The sequence below is a fragment of the Ascaphus truei genome, chromosome 5 (genome assembly GCF_040206685.1).
Source record: "Ascaphus truei isolate aAscTru1 chromosome 5, aAscTru1.hap1, whole genome shotgun sequence".
NCBI lineage: Eukaryota > Metazoa > Chordata > Amphibia > Anura > Ascaphidae > Ascaphus > Ascaphus truei.
In genome coordinates, this window is record NC_134487.1 from 105,534,035 (window position 1) to 105,545,554 (window position 11,520).

At 41.8% G+C, this 11,520-nt stretch overlaps 2 protein-coding genes across 3 annotated transcripts in view; one reads left to right on the forward strand and one right to left on the reverse strand.

The window, feature by feature from the left end:
• Nucleotides 1-11,520, reverse strand: part of SOCS2 (suppressor of cytokine signaling 2) — a 302,697-nt gene that overhangs the window by 264,901 nt on the left and 26,276 nt on the right. The gene's annotated exons all lie outside the window — the stretch shown is intronic.
• The window catches only part of LOC142495227 (uncharacterized), a 1,648-nt gene continuing 697 nt past the window's right edge, over nucleotides 10,570-11,520 (forward strand). The window contains exons 1-2 of the mRNA XM_075600412.1: nucleotides 10,570-10,727; nucleotides 11,093-11,520. The exon at nucleotides 11,093-11,520 is cut by the window's right edge and continues 697 nt beyond it. Of these exons, the coding sequence (XP_075456527.1) occupies nucleotides 10,631-10,727; nucleotides 11,093-11,520 (525 nt within the window). The 5' untranslated portion in view covers nucleotides 10,570-10,630. The remainder of the gene's footprint in view (nucleotides 10,728-11,092) is intronic.

Here is an 11,520-nt window from a genome sequence, read left to right on the forward strand (position 1 = left end):
AGCAGCACACTGACACTGACACACAGCAGCACACTGACACTGACACACAGCAGCATACTGACAGACACTGACACACACAGCATACTGACACTGACACACAGCAGCATACTGACAGACACTGACATACAGCAGCATACTGACAGACACTGACACACAGCAGCACACTGACACTGACAGACACTGACATACAGCAGCATACTGACACTGACACACAACAGCATACTGACACACAGCAGCATACTGACAGAGACTGACACACAGCAGCATACTGACAGAGACTGACACACAGCAGCATACTGACAGAGACTGACAGACAGTAGCATACTGACAGAGACTGACACACAGCACCATACTGACAGAGACTGACAAACAGTAGCATACTGACAGAGACTGAAAGACAGTAGCATATTGATAGAGACTGATACACAGCAGCATACTGACAGACACTAAATTGGCCTAAATTGGCCATATTGCTTCTTAACAATTCTAATAATTTTTTTAATAAATGGGTCGATTTATCACTCTATATCATCACCTGTTGGTTTTCTCTGAGGCTTCTATAGGTTTTGTGTTGTATGTCATGTTTTGGTAGTTTGTTCCAGACTCTTATTAGATTGTTCACTGAGTATATATATCAGTGTTATCTTTAACAGTATTACACTACGTATGTTTTTTTCTTGTGTCTTCCATACCCCACCACCATCTTCATCATTGGATGATCAAGAAACGGTGTTCATCACCAGTGTATGGCATTGTGTCTACATCAATATATGGTCGTATAATTTATTATCATATACAGTCATGGGAAAAAGAAAGTACACCCTCTTTGAATTCCATGGTTTTACATATCAGGATATAATAACAATCATCTGCTCCTTAGCAGGTCTTAAAATTAGCTAAATACAACCTCAGATGAACAACAACACATGACATATTACACTGTGTCATGAATTATTTAAAAAAATAAAGCCAAAATGGAGAAGCCATGTGTGAAAAACTAAGTACACCTTATGATTCAATAGCTTGTAGAACCACCTTTAGCAGCAATAACTTGAAGTAATCGTTTTCTGTATGACTTTATCAGTCTCTCACATCATTGTGGAGGAATTTTGGCCCATTCTTCTTTACAACGTTGCTTCAGTTCATTGAGGTTTGTGGGCATTTGTTTATGCGCAGCTCTCTTAAGGTCCAGCCACAGCATTTCAATCGGGTTGAGGTCTGGACTTTGACTGGGCCATTGCAACACCTTGATTCTTTTCTTTTTCAGCCATTCTGTTGTAGATTTGCTGGTGTGCTTGGGATCATTGTCCTGTTGCATGACCTAATTTCGGCCAAGCTTTAGCTGTCGGACAGATTGCCTCACATTTGACTCTAGAGTACTTTGGTATACAGAGGAGTTCATGGTCGACTCAATGACTGCAAGGTTCCCAGGTCCTGTGGCTGCAAAAACAAGCCCAAATCATCACCCCTCCACCACCGTGCTTGACAGTTGGTATGAGGTGGCGGCGACACTGCCACCCGATGAACCATACCGGGGCCTGTAACTCGGGAAGCAGGGGTCCCTGGTCCACAAAGCAACGCGGTTCAGCTCAGGGGACCCCCTGCTCACAGTACACTATTATTAAAAATACATTCATGCTGCTTCGTTACCGTAGCACAGGCCTGCACAACTCGTAAAGTGCAAAGGGCCGAACTGCTCCAAGGAAAAATAAATTGGGCCGCACGGGTAAAATCATCATCATCATCATCATCATCTCTCCTCCAGCACCTATCATGATCATCCTCATATCTCCCCCAGAACCCAACACTATCAACCATTGCGATACTCCCCATCTATCTCTCATACCCCCATCTCTCCCCCTCACCTCATAAAGGGGCCTGTATCTCGGGAAGCAGGGGTCCCCGGACCTGAAACCAATGCGGTTCATCTCCGGAGACCCCCTGCACATGTACACTAGGAGTCAAAGTTGTTTATAAATAATTTATATTTTGCCAATGTTTGCGCAGAGAGAGCGGCTGATCTCTCTCTGCTGCAAACACATATCGGCAGAAACGGCTTATCGTAAGGTTATCGGGAGCCAGGCTGTTTCGGCACAGGCTCATCGGCAGTTTTGCTTTCGCAGTGATTCGGCAGGGATCGGCATGGATTCGGCCCTTACTGAATACTGCGAGAGCAAATCGCCAAAATCATGCCTATCGGCAACACTTGCCGAAAGCACTTTTTCACTGCTTACTGCATAGAGCCCATTGTTCCAGATGTCTTGTGGTTTGTTCAGATGCAACTTTGCAAACCTAAGCCATGCTGCCATGTTCTTTTTAGAGAGAAGAGGCTTTCTCCTGGCAACCCTTCCAAACAAACCATACTTGTTCAGTCTTTTTCTAATTGTACTGTCATGAACTTTAACATTTAACATGCTAACTGAGGCCTGTAGAATCTGAGATATAATTCTTGGGTATTTTGACATTTCTCTGAGCATTGCACGGTCTGACCTTGGGGTGAATTTGCTGGGATGTCCACTCCTGGAAAGATGGGCAATTGTCTTGAATGTTTTCCACTTTTGAATAATCTTTCTCACTGTAGAATGATGGACTTTAAATTGTTTGGAAATTGCCTTATAACACTTTCTAGATTGATGGGCAGCAACAATTGCTTCTCTAAGATCATTGCTGATGTCTTTCCTCCTTGGCATTGTGTTAACACACACCTGAATGCTCCAGACCAGCAAACTGGTAAAACTCCGGCTTTTATAGAGGTGGCCACACTTGCTGATGATGAATTAATCAAGGGCATTTGATTAGCAGCACCTGTCTGCTATTTAGCATCTTAATTCCTATGGAAGCAGTAAGGGTGTACAGGCAGTCCTCGGTTATCCGACACAATGCGTTACTCAAAATGGCGTTGGATAGCGAAACGATTTAAAGCAAAACACGTTTTCCCATAGGAACACTGTTTAAATGAAAGGTTCCATTCCTGAAGGCATTTTTAATGCTAAAACACACAAAATATTTTACGCAGACAATAAGATATGCAGCACACACATAAATTATATAGTGCACTTACTGTATTCTATATATAATATAATAAAATATAAAAATATATTATATAGTATAATATAGTATAATATATATATTATATACACATAAACAACTTTGCAACGCGTCGTAAGAGCGTTGTAAAAATGAACATAGGTATGCATTGCATACTGCTGCGGCCGAGTTTATTCGAGCATTTGCCCGTTCTCGGCCGCAGCAGTAACCTGGCGCGCGCCGGAGGGTGCCGGGCGCGCCGAAGCAGCGGAGGAGCGCCCTCCGATCGGGGCTTTCTCCCTCCCGCTGCCGGGTCCGCCGGGTCCCCCGGAACCCCCTGCCGCCGTCCCCCACATCGCGGGACACCAGGGCTCCCTCGGGGAGCCCTGGACGCGCGTGCAGGGGGCGCAGGCTCCCGATGACGCGTGACCGCGCATCGGTGATGCGCGGCACGCTGAGGGAGTGCGGCTAGCACGCCAGGGCATCCCCCGGCTTGCGGTGCTAGCCGTGCTTCAATAAAACGTGTCGCCAGTGTAGCGTTGGATAAGCCATTCGTTTTAACACGAGGACTGCCTGTAGTTAGTTTTTCACACATGGCTTCTCCATTTTGTAAAAAGTATCTTCTCAAGAACTCCTCACTTTCGCCTCTGAAATGCTCCCAAATTTACTGAGAATGGAAATAACCAACTCTATTTAAAAATGCAAAGGGTGCACAGAATTGGCCCGGAGAGAGGTGGGCAGGAGGTCTCCGAGAGACCGAGACCAATCATAATTAGAGTCTTGGATGGCCAGGATAAAGTGGTGATGCTGAGAGCATATAGCAAGAACACATAGTCCCTGCAACCATATAGGAAGATCAAGGAACCGGTATGAGAGGGGAAGAGACTTCTGCTATTTGAGGACTTTTCAGCTGACCTTGCTAAAAAGAGAAGAGAGTTCCCTGCAATTTGTACAGCGCTGGTGAAGAGGGGGGTAAAATTTGCATTGATATAGCCAGCTATTCTAAAGGTGTTCTTGACTGAGGCACCTACACCTTCAACAAACCAGAAGCTGCTCAACACCTTGTTGAAGAACCTACCACAGCGGAGGGGTCAAGTGATTCTTAAATGATGTGCATGCGTAACTTTCACAGTAGCAGTAACCCTGTAGTTCATCTTCCTGGTTTGAGGACTTTTCTTGTTCGAAATTTTATCCATTGTCAACTGTTGAGATTGCTTATCGCCCTACACCTGGGGTGCACCGACGCAGACATGGTTTTGGCCCAAGCAACACTATTTTGTTGAAATGTTTGTTATTGTGGTTAAGTGTAATTGTATGATGTTATTAATGCAATGTTCCTCTTCTCTCCACCAATCAAAGCAGTTTTCCCTTTTTATTCTCCTTTCCCCTGTGGGCGGCACACTGCATATCGAAGTTAAAGGTTAGTTCAGCTCTCTTTTTCCTTAGATACATCCTCCAATGGTTCCCTCAATGTCTAAGATTACCTCCTGTAACGTATGTGGCATCAACGCCATTGTGAAGAGGCGTCAAATCCTATCTCATCTGAAAGGGTTGGGTATCAACATTGCTTTTCTGCAGGAAACACACATGACACAAGCGGAATATGTCAAGCTTAGACAGGGCTGGGTAAGTTCTTCCTATTACTCACATATTAATAGTAAAAAAAGAGGAGTGGCCATTCTGATTGGGAAAGGGGTAGCATTTAAATATACTGGTCTAGTACTGGACCCTCAGAGTCAATTTGTTAGAGTGTGTGGCAAACTAGGAGGGGAAAAAGTGACCTTAGCAAACATCTATGCATCCACTATACATGATAAGAGCGTCTTCACGTTTCTCCTGGGTCGCTTACTCCCGCTTGCATTTGACAGGTCTATAATCTTCGGAGGAGACTTTAAAATTGTGGAAAATCCATTTTGGACAGATTCACATAATCAAATACTAAATCTAAAAGGTCTCAATATAAAATCAGAATATATAATGACATGAATATTTTTTTTAAACAGTTGACACTGATAGACCTTTGGAGAACTATACACCCCTTGGAAAGAGACTACACTTGTGTTTACAGATATCACGGCACTAGGTCTCGCATACATTATATCTTGGTTTCGCAGCTCTTTTTTTTTTTTAACTCCTAAGGCTAAAATTGAAAATATCTGTAATTTAGCCCATTAGCCCATGTGTACATCTACTCAATTTGAATGTTCACATACTGGGAACAGAAATGAGTAATTTCCATCTAAACTGCTCTCTCAAGACCAATTAAAATAATTGCTCACTAATAAATGGTGGCAGATTGAGGAAAATAATAAAGAACAAACAGAGGTGCCACTTTTGTTTTTGGAAGACCTCTAAGACGGTTATTAGAGGGACTGTAAGGGAGTGAAGGAGTTAACTCCCTTTGCAAGGATCAGAAGACTGCACTGGTATCTGGTTTCCTGCCTGAGGTGTGAAATTAACATTAAACAGGGTTTAAAAGGCAGGAAGTGAGCGCCTGTCAGGGTCCCTGTTGGAGTTCCTGTTTTGCAAGAGAGGAGGGTATTGTATTGTATGTATGTATTTATATAGCGCCATTAATGTACATAGCGCTTCACAGTAGTAATACGTGACAATCATATAAATAACAAATAATATAAATAACAGGTCTTGGGAATAAGTGCTTAAGGCATAAAAGTAACATTTAGGAAAAGGAGTCCCTGCTCCAAGGAGCTTACAATCTAATTGGTAGGTAGGAAGAACGTACAGAGACAGTGGGAGGGCATTCTGGTAAGTGCGTCTGCAGGGGGTCAAGCTTGATGACTCATGCGTATAGTATTAGCCACGGTGCTACTCATATGCTTCTTTAAGCAAGTTTGTCTTAAGGTGGGTCTTAAAGGTAGCTAGAGAGGGTGCTAATCGGGTATTGAGGGGAAGGGCATTCCAGAGGTGCGGGGCAGTCAGTGAGAAAGGTTTAAGGCGGGAGAGGGCTTTAGATACAAAGGGTCTGTGCCTGTAACCCCGTTGGGATTCACACCCAGCAACAACGGAGCTCCAGCCCACAGGGATTCAGGCTTCTTGTTCACCAGAGGGATTTGCCTGGGAACAGTGGGGAACCTAAAGCCCTGCACCACAGAGAAGCCTGCACAGAAATAGGGCAAGAGACTTTCTGGGACCAGCAGAACTGCAACGCCTGCACCTGAAGTTTGAATGGAGAAACCGTAGACGCCGGACCAGCATACTAAGATACGACTTTCATATACATTGTTCCCTGATAATATGTTCTATGTTTTGGACTGGGAACTGGCCTATCCAGCCAGTCAGATAGTTTGGGCCTATACTGTTTATTTAGTCTCCAAAGTGGAGTAGGCTTTCTTTTTATGCTTTGTGTTTTGCCTTAAAGGGACAGTGTGCCCAATGTTTTGTTGTTGCTTGTGGAGAAATAAACTATTCAACATTTTGGTTCACCCTAAAATGCATTTGTGGATTCTTAACTGACCTTGCCTACAGGTCACTCCGTTACAGGGACATTATTTCTTTTGTTTTCTTTCAGAGAAAAAAAACTGAGGAAAATATATCCAACTTAATCAAAAACGGACAGAAGCATTTTCTAGGAACAAACAAAGCTAATGCAAATCTTGTTATAATATTGAGAAATGTTACATTTGAACACTTATTAACTTTTTCATTATTTATAGTGTCCTTCCTTCATTTCTTTTAATTGTACATTCATTAAAATGTCATATTAATTAATATTGTTGAGATATGTATTTATATATATTATTGTACACCCATACTTAATACAGTAATATTTACATTACATACCCTATTAGTTACATAGTAGATGAGGTTGAAAAAAGACATGCGGCCATCATTTCAACCTATGCTAAATTTAGAGGACAGATACTTATTCGATAATTGTATTTACAATATATTCATCCAGGGGAAGGCAAACAAAAAACCTCGTCAAACACCATCCAACAATGTCTCAAAAGGGGAAAAATAAATTCCTTCCTGACGCCAAATAATTCCAATCAGATTTCTCCCTGGATCAACATCCCTCCAATGTTTACTTGTTTGGTATACCTTTCCTTTCTAAAAAATATGTCCAACATTTTTTTGAAGATATCCATTGTATCTGCCATCACAGTCTCCACGGGTAATAAATCCCACATTTTAACGGCCCTTACTGTAAAGAACCCTTTCCTTTGTTGCTTGTGACCCTGAATATATATTGTATATAGTTATCATATCCACTCATAGCTGCCTCTTTTCTAATGTAAATTAATTTAAATTAGCTAGCCTCTCCTCATTAGTCAGATATTCCATCCCCTTTATTAATTTGTTGGCTCTTCTCTTTTTATGGAGTGGTGCCCAAAACTATACTCGATATTCAAGGTATGGTCTTACTTTATACTGCGGCATAATTATGTTTACTTCCCTTCCATCCACTCCCCGCTTAATGCAAGATAAGATCATATTTGCTTTTGCAGCTACTGGATGACATTGTGTATTACTACTAAGGGCCTCATGCAGTAAGCGCCGATTAAGTGAAATCGGCAAGCTTACCGATTAGTCATGTTAATGGCGATTTTTCCTCTCCGTATGCAGTAAGTGCCGAATACATTCAAAATCAACCCGAAAACAAATCCGCCCACTCTCACGATGATTATCCGATCACACACAGGTGTATCGGCGTGCGTGGCGGGGTGCTGATAGGTTGCCCAATCACAAATCTTGCTGAATCAGGCGAAACAAGCATGTATTGGATTGCGCGCCATATTTAAAGGCAACGTGTACTGCTAATCATTCTCTGTGTTGTTGGGAGTGAGAGAGAGAGAGACGCACAGAGCTGGCTGATTGAACATTTGCATATTGACGGAGAGACTTGTTGTGTATTGGGTGAGCTTTGTCCATTGTTGTTTTGTTTACATCTTTGTCTTGTTTTATATGTGGAAGTGTTTCGTGTGATTGGCTGTACATTAGTTGTCTGTTTTTTGTGAGTGCTGGAAGTATGCCCGCAAAGCGTGGGAAGAGTGATGCTGGTGGGAGTGGGAGTGCTACTCGTGCGAGTACGCGTCGGAGTGAACGTACTGTTCAGGGGAGTGATGTTGCTGGTGCACCGAGTGGTGTTGCTGGGAGTGGGAGTGCTGGTGCTGGGAGTGGGAGTGCTGTTGCTGGGAGTGGGAGTGCTGTTGCTGGGAGTGCTGTTGCTGTGAGTGGGAGTGCTGTTGCTGTGAGTGGGAGTGTTGTTGCTGGGAGTGGGAGTGCTGGTGCTAGGAGTGGGAGTGCTGGTGCTAGGAGTGGGAGTGCTGGTGCTAGGAGTGGGAGTGCTGGTGCTGTGAGTGCTGCTGGTGGCGCAGTTGCTGATGGGGTGGATGGTGGTGGCGTGCTTGCTGGTGGGCAGCTTTTGGAGGCTCTTCCATTGGAAGAAGGAGAGTCCAGTCAGCACCAGCCAAGCTCTGACCCTAAACCTGCTCGGAAGAAACGTGTGGAGAAGCCACGTAATCCTCGCTTCAATGACCAGGAAAATACAGCTCTTGTCACTGGCATTCTGGAGCACTATGACAGTATATATGGACATTTACTAGGTAAGTGTACCTTTACATTTATTATTCAAATACATGTGATCCTAGGTCATCTGAGTTTTGTTCATATGCAAATATGGGTTCAGAATATCTTTCTATGTTAATTAGTCTGGAAACACAGCTTTTTATCATGCCTTACAAGGACAACTAAACACAGGCGGTCAATTTGCCATAACTGCATACAATATGAATGCAACCTTGCTTACATGTATAGGTTTAGTAGTGAATGCTCATGTGCTTCACATATTACACCTAAAACAGCATGTTTGCTATCTCTTGGAACATCTAGCAGTGTAGGAAACTGGTGCTTCTATTATTATTCATTTACCTCATATATTTTATATGTTTTTCAAGGGCGGACAAGTTCAGCAAGCAGAAAAGAAATGTGGGACACAATAGTCATTGGTGTCAATGCGTGTGGGAATCATGTGAGGGACAAGCGGAATTGTCACAAGAGATTTGATGATATTAGGTCCAAATTGAAAAAGAAAATACAACACCAACGCGTGCATGCTACTGGCACTGGAGGTGGGCCGACACCACAACGTCTCATATTAAGTCCATTGGAGGAGCTGCTTCGGGCAAAATTACTTCCCGTCGTCGTGGAAGGCTTACCTGGTGACCGTGATATAGGAATTTATCCCTCACAATTTCCACCAGGTGAGAAATATTACTGTACTAGGCGTGTCGTTGCTTACAGTTATTTTGCATATTTACACTGCTTTTTATACTGTCTTCACAATATAAGCATACCTGCATCTATATATGTATATGTCTGATTCTGTATATATATATATCTCAAAATAGACATATATGTTGTAGTCCTACTAAAAGCAGTAACTAATATAGCACGTGCCATTGTGTGCTCATTTACATGTGAATTCCCAAAATGCATTGCTGCAGTGGAAGCAATTGATGGTGGGCGAAGATGGGGAACAACAGGGTAGTACACATGTGTAACACATGTTAATCAGAAATTATTACTAGCTACAGGTACAGAACATAAATATGTAGAATATTATTGTGTATTTTATTTAATTTACTCCGACAAACATGACATTACTGCCTATTTTAAGCATGCATCAAATATATTGCATGCAACGGCCTACAAACATCACTTGCACTAACACATCTATAGTTGTTTATGAAAAGGTCCATTTTTGCTTTAAGTCATATACAGACAGCATAATGAGGCACACGTATCATATTTTATGTCATTGTTTTCATAACTTAAAAACTGCACACGACTATTTAGCTCATCTACCATTGTGTTAAAGCAGCTGCAATTAATATCTCATCACAGCATACACTTCAACAGAGGGGGTGGGGTTCAGCACACACACTAATTACAGCCTCATTTTAGGGTCAACTTAGTTCACACCATTTTCACCTGTTTCAAGTAATTGAAAGGTGTGGCTGATTAGGCTTTTTGGGGAAGGGAATACCGTTCTTACAACCTGACTAGCACAACTGAAGTTAATCACACTCATTTGAAAGCTTCACTTTAGCTACTAAATGCCCCAACAACTCATTACTTATCAAAGCGTACCTCACACATTAGTTCACTCATATCTATAGTTGAACTACTACTATCAACGACACATTATCACACACTGCATGTGTTGTCTTGTTGAGTCACAGCCACATTCAGGTGTGCCACATCTTATATTAATGTACCACACATATCCTCTACCAAAAACAACACTTTTTGCAATATGACCACCTTCATGATAACCATTGTGAATGGTCATCTCATGATAGTTATGTACATTATGATACTGATATCACTACACAACATATGATTTTTATGTTCAAATTTTATCTATTTATCCTCACGCATTACTGCAGAAACATAGTATGTTTTATGTTAGGGAACTCAAAAGTTCTAAGTACACAGGCATGTACATTGTTATTACAACTATTTATGTTCACTTTCACACACACATTTTGGGTTAAGGAACTGATGCTGTTACGTACTCATAAATACAGAACATACAATAACTGTTTGTTCAATATTTACACATGTAAATGTAAAACTTATGTTATTGTTATATATAGTTGCCCCTGAAGGACATGTGTCACCTGAGAGGGAACAAGTGTCTTCACCTGGGTCAGCCAGCTCAACACACCTAGAAGGTGAGTGTATCAGTTGGTGGCCATATAATATGTGCTCTTCTATATGTTATGTTGTCATGTTCATTAATTGTTTTGCACATGTTCTTTAAATACGATTACTTAGTGTATGTGAAAATGAAGTGTAAGGCAACATGTATTGTGTTAGTGATGTTAACTATCATGTAGGAGTTGTGAGTTTACAGCAAGTTTTCATTCACTCATATTTCATACTGAGTCCAAACATTATTCTTAAGTCAAGGTAGTTTTTAATGTGAGGTTATAAAACGTATGGAAACATGTTAGTTGTTTCTTTTGACACAGTAGAATTACATAGTAACACAGCAGAGATTAACATGCCATTTAATAATGTGTACATTTATTTGTAGAACATGATGAAGAGGATTATGATGATGATGATGATGATGATGATGATGCCGCCGCCGCCGCCATAGACACACAAATACAAGCAAGTGACCATGAAGAGGTTCCAATTGAAACTGTTTTACCGCCAAAACGTCCAGCAAATACCACATATGATGCAATTGTAGCTTCTGAGGGAAAAATTGTGGAAGCAGAAAATCGTCGCCATTCTGACCTGATGACAGTGCTGGAAAGGATGATTGCACTGCAGGAAGAAACAGTTTCACAATTGGCACATCTCCACAGAGTCTTCATTGAAGTGCCTAAACAGTTGCAAAAAATCAACACCTCATTCGAAGCATTAGTTGTTCAGCAAACACAAGCTAATTACTGGAGAATGACTAATGTACCACAATTCAACACCTCACAGGCAGGATCTGTTCATGCAGGTCAG